Below are 18273 nucleotides of genomic sequence, written 5' to 3'. Positions count from 1 at the left end.
CCCGCTGTGAGGTAGGTCCTGTCGTCAGACCATTGTGGATGCAGAGCAGAGGCTGGTGGAAGGTGACCCCTTGGCTTGAGGGACCTGGTATAGGGGAGCAGGGATGTGGATCCTGGCAGCCCAACTCTGGGGCCTGAGCCCTGTGCTCAAGTGTGGCCCACACACGTGTGGACACCTGTGGTTGACCACAGACTGGGAGCATCTGGAGGAGGCTGTTCCCCACCTCCCCAGACACTCACAGGTTTGAATGGGCTGACCCTGGAGTCCCTTTAATGCCAAAGTTCTGTGAGCCTCAGGAACTTCTATTGAAGTCAGAAATGGGGAGCACATTAGCCCCCATTTTGAGAAAAATTTCATCCAAATAGTTTACATGAAATATTATTATTTAAAACTGAGAGACTGGGATCACAGCAAATCCGCTCTTACTCAGGATGAAGAGGGAACGGGTTTATTTATAGAAGCCTGCCCTAGCTTGGCAGGGGGGGCCACAACCATTCTAACTCAGAGCCTCCCTCTCCTAGAATCGTCAGACTGGGCCTTGGGCTCCCTTTCCTGGCAGTAAGCTCACTAAATAGAAATAAGGACCCAGGGTTTCCCTGGAGGCTCACTGGTAAAGAATTTGCCTGCCAATGCAGGAGACACGGGTTCGATCCTTTATCTGGGAAGATCCCACATGTGGCGGAGCAACTGCGCCCATGTGCCACAGGTACTGAGCCTGTGCTTTAGAGCCCAAGAGGTGCAGCTCCTGAAGCCCGTGCGCCCTAGTGCTCTGCAACAAGAAAAGCCACCCAGTGAGAAGCCTGCACATCGCAACTAGAGAAAAGCCCTGCAGCAGTGAAGACAGCACAGCCAAAAATAAATAAATAAATGAATAACATCATTTTTTGAAAAAAGAAATAAGGACCAGTTTAATCCCCCAGTGCTCCATTTCTGTGGTATAAAGAATTGCAGGAACTATGAAAACTCTGCCTGTTAGAGTTCTTAGCAGTGTCTTTTTTTTAAATAATAATATTTCATGTAAACTATTTGGATGAAATTTTTCTCAAAATGGGGAGCTAATGTGCTCCCCATTTCTGACTTCAATAGAAGTTCCTGAGGCTCACAGAACTTTGGCATTAAAGGGACTCCAGGGTCAGCCCATTCAAACCTTTTCCATAGGTGGTGAAAATAAGTTCCTGAAAAGGGAAATACATGCCCTTTCAGGCACACAGCTGGCTGAGGTGACAGCAGTAGGGTTAGAAGCCTGGTCCTTCCCTTGCACCAACTGATTCTCCAAATTTAAGCTGCTGCTGATGCCCTGGCATGGTGGCAACAGGTACGCTGGTTGGTGGGCTGAGAGTCCCACTGGCAGTGACGCCGAGACCATCTGCTCCTGTCCCAAGACATCAAGTGGGGTAAACTTCTGGGAAACAGGGTGGATACCGCAGCAGCTTTCTGAATTTTTCTTAGTAGGCACAGATTAAAACCTCCGGGGAATGCTAGTGAAAGATAGACCCCAGGAGACTGGGGGTGGGGAGCTCCATGGACCCCAGAGGTTCTGGGCAGCCCCTGTGAAAACCACTGATCAAAGCAACTAGACCTGCACACACAGCCAGGAAAGCCTGGACTCACTGGGTCTCCTCATCTAGGAAATGCTTGCGTCCTCACAGCGCCACCATGAGGCTGAATAGAGTAACCAGTGTGAGCAGAATTTGCAACCTGAGAATTTAGGCAAAACACAAGGGCGTCTTTTTTTTAATCTAATTTTTTGTCTGTCCTTCCCCCCGTCTGGCTGTCTGCCATCCCTTCCCACTGTTGTTGGGGGCCTGTCTGCCCCCTGCTAAGGTGCTGCTTTGAATCTTCCCTGGGTTAGGAAGCAGCAGCCCCTGCCTGACAACCCCCTCCCGCCCTATCCCCCAGGCTCTGGTGGGTGGTGGTGCAGGAGCTGAGAGAGCACTTGAGAGCATGAGGGCACAGAAAGGGCACTCAGATTGCATCTCGATCTGGAGCCCGGGCAACCTCTCCAAGGCTCATTTTCTCATCTGTGAAATGGGGGCATCTTATACCAGCCCCTGGGGTACCTGTGAGTGTTGATGGGATAATGCATGTAAAGGGTGCTCCCTGGGGCAGATTCTGACAGAGGGTGATGCCCAGGGGGCATAACTTGGCTTGGGTCGGCAGCTGGCAAAGGTGGCTGAAGGTTAGATGGTGTTCTGGTGAGGGCATCAACCCATCTGTTCTGCCAGGCTCCACACCTCACCCCCAACCCGGGAAGCTGTGCCAACCCACCTCCTTGGCATTTCAGAGCTGTTTCTGCCCAGAGTGAGATACCACAGGCTTTCTGGGGGTCGTGGCTTTTTCCCCTGAAGGAATACCTGAAACGGTGTCCAGGGGGAGCAGACAGTGCCAAGGCCGCATAAAATAACAGCTTCACGAGGCCCCATGCAGGGAGAGGGAGTTCAGCTCTACTCTGGAATGCACTCGGAGCTCTGGGCCCGGACGGGGGTGAGCCCGCAGGCTATGGAGCATGGCCCAGGCCTGGGTTGGCCTGAACAGTCTAATGAGAGGGACATGGCTATTGTTCTTGCTCTCAATAGAAGAGGCCTGGGAAGACTCGTTGCCGGGAGCCAGCACGGGCCATCCCACCCATGACAAGGTCATGTGGAAGAGAACTGTTAAGCAAGGCTTCAGGACTCGAGGGGCTCCCTAGACCAGCTCGAGCATCTACCCCAAAATCAGAATCTGTCTTACTGTTTTGTGCCTTTCACCAACTCTCCTGACATTAACGGGGGCCTATCCCCAACCACCTTTCTCTGGAGAAAATCAACTTAGGGCTCTAGCTAATAAATCTCCTGGACATGAGAGGAATATTTCAAATCAAACCCCCTCTGTTAGCATTCCAGCTTGCTTGGCAGGTTTATCCAGACTCTTGCAGCTATGCATATGATTGTTCACAGCCTCCCAACTGTGAGAGGCACGGGAAGCCTAAAACATAGAGCCTTTCAAAGAGTTAAAAGTTATTAGAGTAGTGCTGGTGTAGGATTTCATTATTGGGCCAATGCTTGTTGCTAAGTTCCCATATCTCTTATCCACTGTGCACCTGGGAGTGCATTAGTTAACATAGTTGGAATGTAAGAAAAACAAGTGTAGCCTTGAAATTAACCACATCAGACTTTTGAGCTAATTGGTTTTTTCTTGTAACTCAGTGCACCTTTGCTCCGTGAGAAATGTAACTCTGTTTAGCATTTTCTGAGGCTGATATAGATTAGAAATATAAAGAAAAAACACTTTGAAGGAAAATAAGTTTTCTGGTTGAGCAGCCTTTATCGAAAGAGGGTCATAAAATGTTCACAGGCCTCCAAGGCCAGAAGATAATGTACACAACATCATTTATGGGAAAAATTTGCAGAAAAAAATCCTGGTTTCAATAAGGACAAAACTGCTAGAATGTTTGGGCTGACTCTGTATGACCTTGCATCTTTCATTTCCCTCTATGTACAAGTTAAGGTATAAAAGTCCCTTTTGAAAATAAAATAATGGGCCTCACTCGAAGAAGCTTGATCACCCCGTGTCTCTTTCTTTTTTTTCTTCTTTCTTTCTCTCTCTTACTCTCTTTTTCAGGCTGATCCCTTGGAGTATAGAGGTCCGCCGTGTCTACTTATTTGCCTGGGTTTCTAAGACCTGAACAGGAAGGCGCCCTGCGCCTTCACTCCCTCAGGAGACCGGGAGGGCACCTGTGGCCTTACGTAGACGGTGCAAGTCTCTTGTCTCGAGACTTTATTGATTTTCTGTGTAAACCAAGAAACATCAGCCTCTTTCTCTCCTCTATTCCTCTCTCATTCATTCATTCGCCAACGCCGTTTCTCCTTCGGGTTCCCCTGGATCCTGCGGGGGCTGGACCCCGGCAGCTCATGTCCTGAGGAGTGGAGACTGCAGCCCACCACCCACGCTTCCATCAGAAACCTCCCAGGCTCCCTGCTGCCAGAGAATGAAGTTGGAACTCCTCCCCCAGCTACTGTCAAGGCTTCCTTCCGCAGGTGACCCCACCCCAGCTTTGTTTGGATTATGTTCCCCTCTTCCTCCTCATGGGCCCTGGGCTGCAGCCAAATGTCGTCTAACTGATGCCCAGCTAACAAACAGAATAGAAACAGTGACGCTTTCCTGCTCTGAGCTCGCACTGCTTCTGCTAGAAGGGCCACCCCTACCTTCCTACTCCAGCAAGGCCACCTCAGGAAGCCCTTGCCCATACCACCTCCTGGCTGCCTCAGATGAAGTGCATTCCCTCTGTGAACTCCGAGTCAGGGGGCTCTCCCTGAGGGCCCTGACCCCACCTCCATCCTTCAATATGCCTATTCATTGCCTCTATTGAACCCCCTTGTGGACAGTGGCTGGTCTTTGATTCTCTGTGTTACAGAAAATTCCATCAGGCTCAACAAGTGACCAAATGAGCAGTTTCCCACCCAGCACAGTGCCAGTCAGAGATGTGGATGTATATGGGGCAGCTTAGCAGCATCCCCTAGAGCTGGGAAAAGTGCTGAATGACACCCAGTCTGGCCCCCGCTGAGGGCGGAGCCCCTTCACTGCCTCCCTAGCAATGAGACAGGTCTACACAAGACTAGCCTTCAAGAGATACGTCACCCTGTACATGGAGGGGCCCATCACTGTACACTGAGGAGAGGGCTGAATTCTCCTTGAGACAGCCATGAAGTGGCTTGACCCTGAGTCATAGACAACAGGGGAGATCAGGTGGAAAAGGGGGCACTGAACTGGGAGTACTAAGGCTTGGATTCCAGTTCACCAACTCATTTGGCTTAAGAAAACGATGGGGGGATTTCCTTGGCTGTCCAGTGATTAGAACTTGGTGCTCTCACTGCTGGGGCTCCGGGTTCAATCTCTGGTCAGGGAACTAAGATCCCATAAACCATGTGGTGCAGCCAAAAAAAACAAAAACAAAAAACAGTGGGGAGGCCTCCTGGGATGTTCTTGAGTGTGTACTCAGTTGCTCAGTCATGTCTGACTCTTTGTGACCCCATGGAATGTAGCCCATCAGGCTCCTCCGCCCATGGGGATTCTCTAGGCAAGAATAATGGAGTGGGTTGCCATGCCCCTTCTCCAAGGGATCTTCCCAACCCAGGAACTGAACCCACATCTCCTCTGTCTCCTACACTGACAGGCAGGTTCTTTACCACTGAACCACCTGGGAAGCCTGTTCTTGAGACTCTGAGCAATTTATTGTCTGGCTTGGGTTTAGTGCCCCTATCCAGTAGCCCACTGGGTCAGACTGCCTTCCTTTCATGGAGTTGTAATTCCCATGTCCTAGGTTTCATGGAGGCTCATTGGCTAAATAAAAATGGAATCTTGGAAACAGCCCCCATTCCCAGTAATCACTTTTACTCTGTAGATTTGGAGTTCCACCAAGGGAAGACTTCCCACAATATGGACTGCCTCCCTCCAAAACCAGGGTTCCATTGAGGATGAGTGAGCTCCCTGTCCCTGGGGTAAGGCAGAGGCTGGATGTCTCCCCATTGAGGAGGCTGTAACAGAGATCCTTCATGGCTGGGCTGAGAGCAGGAGGCCAGCTGCACCAGGCCTTCCCTCCTGATCCTGAAATTCTAGGATTCCAGGGTCCTCAGGCCCCTACTGACCTCCCTGTCTGGGAACTAAATCAATTAGACCCTCACTGGCCTTCCCTGGGGCATTCCTGGCCTCAGATGGTAGACTTGGTCACTGCGCCCTGATGGCTACTCTAAGGATGCTGCTTGCAGTGGTGGCACCGGCTCAGCAATGGGGTGGAGGTGGACCCTGGAGAGAGACACCTGCGCCCCCATGGAAGAGGGGGGCCCAGGCCCATGGCTGCCTCACACACTCTCCAGCACAGAAGGGAATTCATACCAAGACTCTGTCTCCCATCTGGGTCCTTGGTGGCTTGGCTCCCGTGTCAGTGGGTCCCTTGGCTGGCAGCCTGGCCTGGGCTATCTGCAGCTGAAAAAGCAAACCTGGCACTTAATATTTAATTCTGCTCAGGGGTTGCGGCACCTTGCGGGAAGTGCTCTGGTGCTGCCGTCGGATGTGCGGTCACCGATCTCAGTAGCCTATCTCTTCAGCTCACTTTAAGGCCCATTAATGGAAGAACTGTCCTTTACAAGCTGCTCTGCGATGGGAAAGGCTTTAATTGATTGTTTGCCCCATTCCCCAGTCACAGAGCGGAACAGCCCTAGGATTCATGAACAGCTTAACAAATAATGATTCTGCAGCCATGGTCTGCATCTAACAACAGCCTGGGAGACATAAAAGGAATTACGGACTTCACCTTGCACTTGAGGAAGCAAGGTCAGAGACGCTAAGAAACCTGCCCGACAGGCTTGTGGCCTGGTGGCCAAGACCGCTGTTATATACTGACCCTTTAAGGGCTTTCCAGGTGTCCTTCACACCAAGACCACCCCTGTCTGACATGGTTGGGCACGACCCACTTTCCCACCTTTTTGACCTCACCTTGCTCCATGCTTGGCCACATTGGCCCTCTTTCAGGCCTTTATCCATATTTAGGTCCTTTGCACCTGCTGGGTCCTCTTTCTGGAGGCCCCTGCCTCAACCCTCTGAGTCTGGCCCCTTCTCATCCTCTAGGGACCCAATGCACATGCTACCTCCTTGAAGGGGCCCTTGATGCTGGTCTGACTCCAGGAGGAAAAGAATCAGGCCTATTTTGCTCCTCACAGTCTCCCCAGGGCCTGGCACAGAGCCTGAGATGGTTCTCAAAAAAATTTTTGTTATAGAATAAAGAAGCTCTAATGCAATGCCAAGTATAATGACTGAGGAGGGTTTTGGAGAACAACAGAACTGGATTTGAAGTCTGGCACCACCACATGCTGTGTGACTTGAGAAAGCTTCTTAACCGCTGCCAGCCTCAGCTCCTCCAGCCACATAAGGAGAAGCTATGCACGTAGGTTCATTCCAGCTCCTGAAGGACCATGAGCCACTGGGGCTGTGCCCTCGCTCAGCTGGAGGCGTTTATGATGAGCTGTGAGAGGGCAAGGGCAGCAGAGAGGGAAGGTGGACGAACATGGGACGAACTGATGGAATGTTCCTGGTTCTAGCTTCAAGTTAGCCAGAATCCCTGATCATGTATCTAACAACATCTTTCTGGTGCTAACTACCTGATAGGCTCTGTTTTAAGCATTTTACAACATTAAGACATTTAATCCTCAGAAAACCTTGAGGTGAGCACCATCATCACTGCCGTATGACAGGTGGAGGAAACAGGCACAGGGGGACTGTAACTGGCTCAAAGTCACAACGCAAGTCGGTGGCGGAGCTGACATTCACACCTGGGTGGTCAGGCTCCAGGCTTGCATCGTCTCCAGTGTGCTGGATTACCTCTCCAGGCCTGCTTCCTCCTTGCTTCCCAACAGTCCCCTCTCAGGATGTGACAGACTGAGCGACTCAGGGCAAACACTGACTCAAAGTCCTCGCGAAGGACCCAAAGCATGTGAGTGCATTCCCTCTCTGGAGCAGTGGCGTGGGGTGTGAGGATCCCCCAGGGCAGGGGCACCTGAGATTCCTCACCTCCTGCTCCAGCTCCTGGATGCGCTTGCTGAGCTGCCGCACTCTGGTCTTCGTGCCCTCGGACTCTGCCATCAGCACCCGGTTCTTTTTGGATAGCTCGACGATTTTGGTGGCAATCACATCCCCAGCCACACCAGCCGTCCCTAAAATGAAGGGAAACGGCGAGATCCATTAAAAACACAGGCCTGCATGTTTGAACAAGCTTGCTGCTGCTGACCTGGGCCAGGCAGTGACTGGGGAAACAAGGAGTAGCTGACCTCGGCCACCTCATGTCTGTTGAAGAGGATGAGGACATGTGAGGAGAAAGAACCTGGGGAAGGAAACGAAACCTAGAAGTACAGATGGTCCAGTGGTGAGTTTTGTGGTTATGTTTCCCTCCCAGGACTCAAAAGCATTACAAATCCTGGAACTAGACATCAGAAAGAGGTCAAAGTGATCTGCCCTCTCTCGTCCAAAGGGCAGGCAGTGGGCTCAGAGCGAATGGGGGACATCCTCTTCTTTTGCTTATTCTTTCCCAACTCTGTCTCCAGACAAGCCCCACTATTTTTTAAAATAATTTTAATTAATTTATTTTTGACTGTGCTGGGTCTTCATTACTGCAGCAAGCAGGGGCTACTCTCTAGCTGCGATTCCTTCTCAACGCGATGGCTTCTCTTGCTGCAGAGCGTGGGCTCGAGGATGCATGGGCTTCAGTCGGCGCAACACCTGTGCTCAGTAGTTGTGGCTCCTGGGCTCTAGAGCACAGGCTCAATAGTTGTGGTGCATGGGCTTAATTGCTCTGAGGCATGTGGGATCTTCCCGGATCAGGGATTGAACTAGCATCTCCTGCACTGGCAGGTGGAATCTTTATCACTGGGCCACCAGGGAAGCCCAAGCCCTACTCTTGAAGCTGCCAACCCCATGATAATAGGGGCAGCAGTAAATGGGCAAGCGCAGAAATGCTAAAATATCTTGGTAAATAGAATATTGTATATCATTAAGTTCTTTAAAATATGTATTAATATAATTCAGTTCAGTTCAGTCGCTCAGTCGTGTCTGACTGTTTGCAACCCCATGGACGGCAGCACGCCAGGCCTTCCTGTCCATCACCAACTCCTGGAGTTTACTCATACACAGGTCCATTGAGTCAGTGATGCCATCCAACCATCTCATCCTCTGTCATCCCCTTCTCCTCCCACCTTCAATCTTTCCCAGCATTAGGGTCTTTTCAAATGAGTCAGTTCTCCACATCAGGTGGCCAAAGTATTGGAATTTCAGCTTCAACATCAGTCCTTCCAATGAATATTCAGGACTGATTTCCTTCAGGATGGACTGCTGGATCTTCTTGCAGTCCAAGTGACTCTCAAGAGTCTTCAACACCACAGTGCAAAAGCATCAATTCTTTGGTGCTCAGCTTTCTTTATAGTCCAAATCTCATATCCATACATGATGACTGGAAAAACCATAGCTTTGACTAGATGGATCTTTGTTGGCAAAGTAATGTCTCTGCTTTTTTAATATGCTGTCTAGGTTGGTCATAGCTTTTCTTCCAAGGAGCAAGTGTCTTTTAATTTCATGGCTGCAGTCACCATCTGCAGTGAAAAAGTCTTTCACTATTTCCACTGTTTCCCCATCTATTTGCCATGAAGTGATGGGACTAGATGCCATGATCTTAGTTTTCTGAATGTTGAGTTTTAAGCCAACTTTTTTCACTCTCCTCTTTCACTTTCATCAAGAGGCTCTTTAGTTCTTCTTCACTTTCTGCCATAAGGGTGGTGTCATCCATATATCTGAGGTTATTGATATGTCCTCTGGCAGTCTTGATTCCAGCTTGTGCTTCATCCAGCCCAGCGTTTTTCATGATGTACTCTGCATAGAAGTTAAATAAGCAGGGTGACAATATACAGCCTTGACATACTCTTTTCCCTATTTGGAACCAGTCTGTTGTTCCATGTCCAGTTCTAACTGTTACTTCCTGACCTTCCTACAGATTTCTCAAGAGGCAGGTCAGGTGGTCTGGTATTCCCATCTCTTTAAGAATTTTCCACAGTTTGTTGTGATCCACACAGTCAAAGGCTTTGGCATAGTCAATAAAGCAGAAGTAGATGTTTTTCTGGAACTCTCTTGCTTTTTTGATGATCCAACGGATGTTGGCAATTTGATCTCTGGTTCCTCTGCTTTTTCTAAATCCAACATCTGGAAGTTCACGGTTCACGTATAATGGTTGAAAGCAAATATGATAGCATTCCCTGATGAGATTTTCAACATATACAGATACAATACTTAAGAGTTATACTGTAAGGGGGAGGGTAAAGGGATCCATATGGTGGTAAAGTTTCTTCATCCCACTTGAGTGGTAAAATAATATTTCTAAGTAGGCCATGAAAGTTATGTGTGTTGTAAGCACTAATGCAATCATCAAAGAATTGTACAAAGAAATGGAAAAACTAAAGCAAACACGAAAAATCCAGCCAAAGGAAAACCAGTTTATCAGCTGTCAGCAGCCTGGTTTAAAAACATGAACTAAGCCTGTCAAACTTTCCTCTTCAAAACATGAAGGCATCTCCTTTCCCCCTGGAGCCTCTCAGCCTTGAAAGATAGCCTTGCAAAAGCTGCCCCTTTGCATCTGAAACCCAAGCCAGGTTAGGTGTTACCTTCTCTTTGGTATAGCTTTATTTTAGACAGAAAAGACCAAAGAATGGAGGGAGGCATAAGAGTTTTTAAGATACCAAATTCTCCTTGCTTTTTAATTCAGCACTAGTCCTCTATGTACACCTACTCTTAAGGGCATTTACTAGCAAAGGCAGAGGGGGACGCTCTGGCAGATGCCAGGTGAGGCGTATTGCCCTCTGTGATTGGTGACACCAACTTTGTACTTTCTTAGTCAGCCACCTGGGAATTGCTCAATGCATGGAGCAGAGGACAGCCAGGGCCAAGGTCTCCACCAGATGTGTAAGAATAAGGTCTAGCTTAGAACCACAGAGTCAGTGGTCAATGTCCAGTCCATACCCACAGGGCTAACATACCCAAGGTCCCTAACAGGCCCATGGGGTCAAGGTCTCAAGCAGTAGAGCCAAGGTCCCAGCCAGACCTGAAGAGACAAGGTCCATTCTAGATGCTGCTGGATTCCAGGAAATCCCCCGGGAACAGCCAAATTCCCTGTCTGGTCTACCCTTCTGGCCCAGTAACAGCAAGAGGTATAGAGTAAATGCCTACTTTTACTGGGGCTTGTTTCACGTCCATGTTGGAGCCCGAGTATCGAGATAGGATGGATGCCATCAGCCCACCGAACGTGCAGCAGACGCCATGGGGAACTGTCATGAGTCCCAGCGGGCTCACCCACACTGCCTGAAATGCCTGTCCTCTGCTTCTGCTGCTCCCGGTTCCTGGCATGCTGGCCCACCCTGCCTGCTCCATTCCTCTCCCCATCCCTCATTTCTGGGACTTATCTGGACAAGCTTGATTACAGCTGACCTTTGCACTCTCTCTTCACACCTGCCCTCTGGAACTTGCTGTTTGTCTGCCCTGTAGGCTTCATGGCGGCTGGGCCAGCCGACCTGGACTTCAGGGTAGGAACTGTCATAACAGCGGTGCAGTTACCTGTAAAAGCAAATCTGTCTTCTTCTATTTTCTTTTTGAGATGTTTGATTTCAAACTCCCTCTCCTTCAGCAACTTATATAATCGCCCATTCTCATCCACTGTTTCCCTGAGTTGATCCCGAAGCTGTTCGATCTCATCTTCAAGCACCCTGCAAGGGAAAGGCAGAATCACAGGGGGCTCAGGCCTCTGTGGCCCAGTTTTGTTGTCCCTGGCTGGGTACTGGGTGGTGACTAGAACTGGTCTGTATAAAACAGGAATGAGGAATTGAGGGGAATCTCAATGAGCAGATTTTTAGCATACTGTTCTCAAAACAATGATCAAGGACACATGCACATAAATGAAAGGAGCAACAAGCTCCGAATGCTATAGTTTACTCGGGGTTCAACAGAGCTATGTAAATACTCCTTTTCAGCATCTATGGAACATGCATAAAAATATAGGCTTCAAAGGCAATCTTAGCAAACTCCAAATAATGAGCATCATGCAGATCATTTTCTTTAATATTAGTTATCTAAAATTAGAAATCAATACTAAAAAAGGGCAAAAATTCAGAAAAGAACTCCAAAGTTGTCATATGCTTGGAACCAAACATACACATACACACACACTGCTAAATTATTTATGGGTTAAGAAGAAATCATAATGTGTATTATGAAGCATTTAGAATGGATTGACTATAGAAGCAACATATCTGAAAACTTGTGAACAGCAGCTAAAGTGATACTTGCAAGGAAATTTATAGTCAATTTTTTAAAGATTTTTTAATGCAGACCATTTTTTAAAGTCTTTATTGAATTTGTTACAATATTGCTTCTGTGTTTTTATAATTTAAAATTATTTATTTTAAAATTTTTGGCTGCACTGGGTCTTGGTTGCTGTGTGCAGGCTTTCTTCTAGTGGTGGTGCATGGGTTTAGTTGCCCCACAGTATGTGGGATCTTCCTGGACCAGGAATTGAATCGACGTCCCCTGCACTGAAAGCTGATTCTTAACCCACTGGACCACAAGGGAAGCCCTGCTTCTCTCTTTTGTTTTAGTTTTTTGGCTCCAAGGCGTAAGTGATCTTAGCTTTCCAACAGGAATCTGCAGCTCCGGCACTGGAAGGCAAAGTCTCAACCAATGGACCACCAGGGAAGGCCCTCTAGTTTTACTTGCATATTGGATCATAGAAAAAGTATTAGAGTTCCAGAAAAACATCTACTTCTGCTTCATTGATTATGCTAAAGCCTTTGACTGTGTGGATTACAACAAACTGTGGAAAAATTCTTAAAGAGGTTGGAATACCAGACCACCTTACCTGCCTCCTGAGAAACCTATATGCAGGTCAAGAAGCAATAGTTAGAACCGGATATGGAACAATGGACTGGTTCAAAATTGGGAAAGGAGTAGGTCAAGGCTTATTTAACTTCTATTCTTATTTAACTTCTCTGCTTATATTCACCCTGCTTATTTAACTTCTATGCAGAGTACATCATGTGAAATGCTGGACTGGATGAAACCCAACCTGGAATCAAGATTGCTGGGAGAAATATCTATAACCTCAGATACACAAATGACACCACCCTTATGGCAGAAAGCAAAGAAGAACTAAAGAACCTTTTGATGATGGTGAGAGAGTGAAACAGCTGGCTTAAAATTCAACATTGAAAAAACAAAGATCATGGCATCTGGTCCCATCACTTCAAGGCAAATAGATGGGGAAACTATGGAAACAGTGAGAGGCTTTATTTTTGGGGGCTCCAAAATCACTGTGGACAGTGACTGCAGCCATGAAATTAAAAGATGCTTGCTCCCTAAAAGAAAAGCTATGACAAACATTGACAGCATATTAAAATCAGAGACATTACTTTCCCAACAAAGATCCATCTAGTCAAAGCAATGGTTTTTCTAGTAGTCATGTATGGATGTGAGAGTTGGACTGTAAAGAAAGCTGAGTGCCAAAGAATTGATGCTTTTGAACTGTGGTGTTGGAGAAGACTCTTGAAATCAAGTCCGTTGGACTGCAAGGAGATCAAACCAGTCAATCCTAAAGAAAACCAACCCTGAATATTCATTGGAAGGACTGAGGCTAAAGCTGAAGCTCCAATACTTTTGCCACCTGATGTGAAGAACTGACTCATTAGAAAAGACCCTGATGCTGGGAAAGATTGAAGGCAAGAGGAGAAGAGGACCACAAAGGACAAGATGGTTGGATGGCATCACCGACTAAATTAACATGAGTTTGAGCAAGATGGAGCATCTGGGAGATGGTGAAGGACAGGGAAACCTGGCGTATTGCAGTCCATTGGGTCACGAAGAGTTGGATACGACTGAGTGACTGAACAACAATTAGAAGACCAAAAAGGATGGTCTAAGCCTTAAGTTGAGGCCAGGGCTCTGGGTCTCAGGTTAAAGAAAGAAAGAAAAAAAAAGAAAGTCGCTCAGTCACGTCTGACTCTTTGCGACCCCATGGACTGTTGCCCACCAGGTTCCTCCAATAGGAAATCAGAATAGGCGACTGGTATTGCCTGTTTTACGTTGTCTTGCAACGCTTTTTCCAGAACTTTAAAACAGGAGAAATGTGATTGATGGGTCTGTGATTGTTTCTATCGTTAGGCACGAAACCAGCTCCACAGAGGCAGTTGCTCAGGAAGTAAATAAGTTATAGAAATTAAGCATGTGTGTCTGCTCAGCTGCTTCAGTTGTCCGACTCTTTGCAACCTATGGACTGTAGTCCGCCAGGCCCCTCTGTCCATGGGATTCTCCAGGAAAGAAATCTGGAGTGGGTTGCCATGCCCACCTCCCGGGATCTTCCCGACCCAGGGATTGAACCTGCATCTCTTACGTCTCCTACATTGGCAAGCTGGTTCTTTACCATTAGCGCCAACTGGGAAGCTCAAAGGTAACAGTAATTATTGTTGTTTTGTTTAGTTGCTAAGTCATGTCCAACTTTCTTGTGACCCCATGGACTGTAGCCCACCAGGCTCCTCTGTCCACAGGATTTCCCAGGTAAGATACTGGATTGGGTTGCCATTTCCTTCTCCAGAGGGTCTTCCCGCCCCAGGAATCAAACTTGGATCTCTTGCATTGCAGGCAGATTCTTTACCACTGAGCCACATGGGAAGCTCAACTAATTATTAGATAATGGATATTATTAATAATATTGTTGGATACCAACAGCTCAAGTATCCACAAATTCCACTTTCCGACTTGAGGAAAGATCATTTGGAAATCGATCTGGGGTTAACTTAGATCTAATATTTAGGAGCCCTATGAATTTTTTAAATTCTTGACATCTTAATTTTTTCTAATTAGCATTTTTCAGTAGAACATTGTGAAAACTGAGAAACCATGTAAAGTAGAATTTGTAGATGGAGAATAGATTCTGGGTGAAACCAGAAGCAAAGAGATAGCTCATCAACTGCTGTGATTTTTTTTTTTTTAGCAAAATGGCTAGCAAACTTTTGTATCAGTCGAGACTTCTGCTTCTAATAGGCTATATAAATCACTGCATCTGTATGAAACCGTCAAATTTAGAGCAAAATGAGAAGATTCTGGACTCTTCAACCTTTTCAACAATTATATAAAAGCAAGGAATCCATCAAGTGCTTCTTTATGAAAGGTAGGTTTATATGTCCTTATGTGTCAGGAAAGGGAATTTGGGGCAGAACAGTCTCAGATGAGGTTTGGAACAGTCTCAGATGAGGTTTGGAACAGTGATCATCTGTGAGTCATCAGAGCCATACAACTGGCTCCTCAAAAACCAATTTTTTCTTTCATGAAAGACAAAATCCAAGTGAATAAACCACACCTTGATGAATTTCAAAATTTTCCTTTTGACTTCACATGGTTTTTGAATAAATTTCGTGCCAAATTATGTCTATAGGCCCACAGACCCTCTGTCAGATGCAAGAGTCTTCAATTACAATCTCTATGTCAAAACCTCTTGAGTCTCAGTTGATAAGCACACATCTGGCCAACCAGACTGTCGAACTGTCTGCAGTCATTCTCCCCACCTTCCCTACCTCCCTGCAATGCCCCTGGGAGAGTCCAAGCTTGCATTTACCTCTGCTCAAAGCTGGTTTTCGAGTTCTGCTCCCCAGCTTGGAGGACGCTGAGGCCATCAGAGATCTCCAGGGGCTCTTTTTGGTCATCGCCTCTGCTTTGGAGGCTCAGTTCTTTTTCCTTCCGTTTCTCCATCTGCTTCTGTAACCTTTTGCGCTGCATCTCTTGCATGGCTCTAAACTGGAGCCTCAAGGTGTCCTGTGAGCCTTCATCCTCTGCCATCTTGCCCTCGGAGTAGGAAAAGAAGCCTGAGCTGAAGCAAACTCTACGAAGTGCTTCTTTCTCAAGAGTGCTTGACTCATAATAAGCCCTGTCTACAACCCCCAAGGCTGGAGTTTCCTGCTTAGCTTTGCAGGTGTCCATGTGGAAGCTTGGAAGACCCACCCTCACTTCAGATCCCCTGAAAGCCACAGCTGAACTGTACTGAGCGTCACCGCCCCACCCCACCCCCGACACACCCTTCCATACCTGACTGTGCCATCGGGATACTCTTCCCCATTACTCAGACTCAACAGTTGACTCCTTCCTATCCCTATAAGCAGTGGCTGTCGACTCTAGCTGAACATTAGAATCTCCTGCTGCTGCTGCTGCTGCTGCTAAGTCGCTTCAGTCGTGTCCAACTCTGTGTGACCCCATAGACGGCAGCCCACTAGGCTCCCCTGTCCCTGGGATTCTCCAGGCAAGAACACTGGAGTGGGTTGCCATTTCCTTCTCCGATGCATGAAAGGGAAAAATGAAAGTGAAGTCGCTCAGTCGTGTCTGACTCTCAACGACCCCACAGACTGGAGCTCCTAAAATATAACAGTGCTGTGGCACATCCCTGGACCAATTAAATATCAACTCCTAGGAATGGGGCTCAGATATCATTACTGCTTTTTTTAAAAAAAATATATTTATTTATTTGGCTGTGCCAGGTCTTAGTTGCAGCATACAGGATCTTTACTTGTGGCATATAGGATCTAGTTCCCTGATTAGGGATTGAACCCGAGCCCCCTGCATTGGGAGCGTGGAATCCTAACCACTGGCCCACCAGGGAAGTCCCTAATTACTGCTTTTAATTGAGGTATAATTTTTAATTGAATTATAATTTACATGAGTAAAGTGTATAAGTTGTGAGTGTACAGCTCAATAAATCTTTACATAGGTATACACCCCTGGCTCCGGCCAGGCCTCCTGGCGGCTACTTGCTGTCCTGACTCCAGCCAGAACCATTCTGTAGTTTTCCCTGCACTTACAGTGTTTGCTCCGCTGCTCCCCATCTCTAGCTGCAGAAGCTCCTTCACCTCTTCAGACGCTTTCCTGCGCTGTCCTGACAACCGTCACCAGGGAAACCAGCCACGACGCCGCATGACGTCCTCATGCGTCTACGGCGGCCAAGAGGGCCCCGGGAGTTCGGAAAAGGACGGAGGTGCAGACTACCCGGGTTTAGTAGGTAAGTCAGCCAGCACGGTGGGGTAATGGAAGGGGGCGTCTTGCGTCTTGAGACTTTAAAGTTGAGCTGGTGGTCCGTTTCTAGAACGTAGTTTAAAAGTTTTGTGGGCCAAACGTTCTACGCAGAGATGCGCATCTCTCAGTCTTGCTGGAAGAAATTAAAGTGAACGATCCCACCATGAAATTTAACTTAGCCTTTAAGAATGTCTTTGGAAAATATAGAACAGTGTCGGGAAAAGGATATTTTGTGCCAGTGAGTGTAAAAGGCAGGGCACGGAATAGTAACTGCTGAATAAATGTAGTTATGTTTTTAAAAGTAGTAACAGAGGGACTTTCCTGGCAGTCCAGTGGTTAGGGCTCTGCGCTTCCACTTCAAGGGGCGCGAGTTCGATCCCGGGTCTGGGAATAAGAGCCCGCATGGCGCGGCCAAAACAAAACAAAAACTAGGAACGGAACATAACTGGGGAGGAATGCAAAGAAATATTAAAGTTACAAATGGTTGTATTCGAGTGCTGGAATTGCGGTGGTATGTTTTTATTTTTGCACTTTAGAGGATTTAAAATATAGAGCACATGGTTTATTTCCACAGTGGAAAACATTTGTGTGTTTGTTTGTTTTCTTCTTTCAGATACTTCCCAATTTAAGTCACTACTAGATTCAGGTCTTCAGAAAGTCTTCACATATTTCATGGTTGGTTTTTTTCCTCATAAGGCATTCACCCCACAGACATGCATGAAGGCGGCGCCCCTGACCACATATTGCAGAACTCTAGTGCAGGACCACCGCCAGAATATCGATGTTGATCATTGTACTTGTATTCATTTGTGTGTGTGTGTGTTTACTTCTGTACCGTTTTATGATGCTTAGGCTTGCACATCCACTACCATCTTCAAATATTGAACACTTCCATCACCTCAAGGATTCCTCTTTTGGGGCTTTTATTACCACATCCACTTTCCTCTCTCCTCACTCCCAAAGGGAGTGACCACTAATCTGTTCTCTAGTTCTAAAATTTTGTCATTTCAGAAATGTTACATAAATGGAATAATATAGTATGTAACCTTTGGGGACTGACTTCTTTTATTCAGAATAGATTTCTGGAGATTCATCCAGGTTGTTGTATGTATCCGTTTGTTCCTTTTCATTGCCGAGTAGTTTTCTATGATATGCATGTACAACATCTTGTTTAAACCATTTGCCCCTCAGAAGACATCTGGGCTCTTTCTAGTAGGGGGCAGTTACAAATAAAGGGGCTTCCCTGGTGGCTCAGACTGTAAAGAATTTGCCTGCAATGCAGGAGACTTAGGTTCAATCCCTGGGTCAGAAAGATCCCTTCGAGAAGGGAATGGCTACCTACTCCAGTATTCTTGCCTGGAGAATTCCATGGAGAAAAGATCCTGGTGGGCTACAGTCCATCGGGTCGCAGAGTTGGACAGGTCTGAGCAACTAACAGACACATGAGGAGAATTGCAAATAAAGCTGATACAAACATTCATATGTAGATTTTTGTGGGAACTTAACACTCATTTTTCCAGGATAGATGCCCAAGAGTCCAGTTGTATGATAATAACATGTTTAGTTTTATATGAAACCGTCAATCTTTTCTGTAGAGTGCATCTGCCATTTCACCTTTCTACCAGCAGTGTATGAGTGATCCACTTTATCCACGTCTTTGCC

General features: G+C 47.0%; 1 protein-coding gene across 1 annotated transcript in view; it reads right to left on the bottom strand.

Moving 5' to 3' along the window:
- The window catches only part of CCDC13 (coiled-coil domain containing 13), a 33811-nt gene extending 17387 nt beyond the window's left edge, over positions 1 to 16424 (bottom strand). The window contains exons 1-5 of the mRNA XM_052640583.1: positions 16401 to 16424; positions 15167 to 15393; positions 11122 to 11270; positions 7543 to 7685; positions 5872 to 5961 (exon numbers count right to left, since the gene is read on the bottom strand). Of these exons, the coding sequence (XP_052496543.1) occupies positions 5872 to 5961; positions 7543 to 7685; positions 11122 to 11270; positions 15167 to 15393; positions 16401 to 16424 (633 nt within the window). The remainder of the gene's footprint in view (positions 1 to 5871; positions 5962 to 7542; positions 7686 to 11121; positions 11271 to 15166; positions 15394 to 16400) is intronic.
- Between the last annotated feature and the right edge of the window lie 1849 nt (positions 16425 to 18273).

The sequence above is a fragment of the Budorcas taxicolor genome, chromosome 1, assembly GCF_023091745.1.
Source record: "Budorcas taxicolor isolate Tak-1 chromosome 1, Takin1.1, whole genome shotgun sequence".
Classification (NCBI taxonomy): Eukaryota; Metazoa; Chordata; class Mammalia; order Artiodactyla; family Bovidae; genus Budorcas; species Budorcas taxicolor.
The sequence above is the reverse complement of the archived record's forward strand: the minus strand, read 5'-3'. Positions and strand labels throughout refer to the sequence as shown.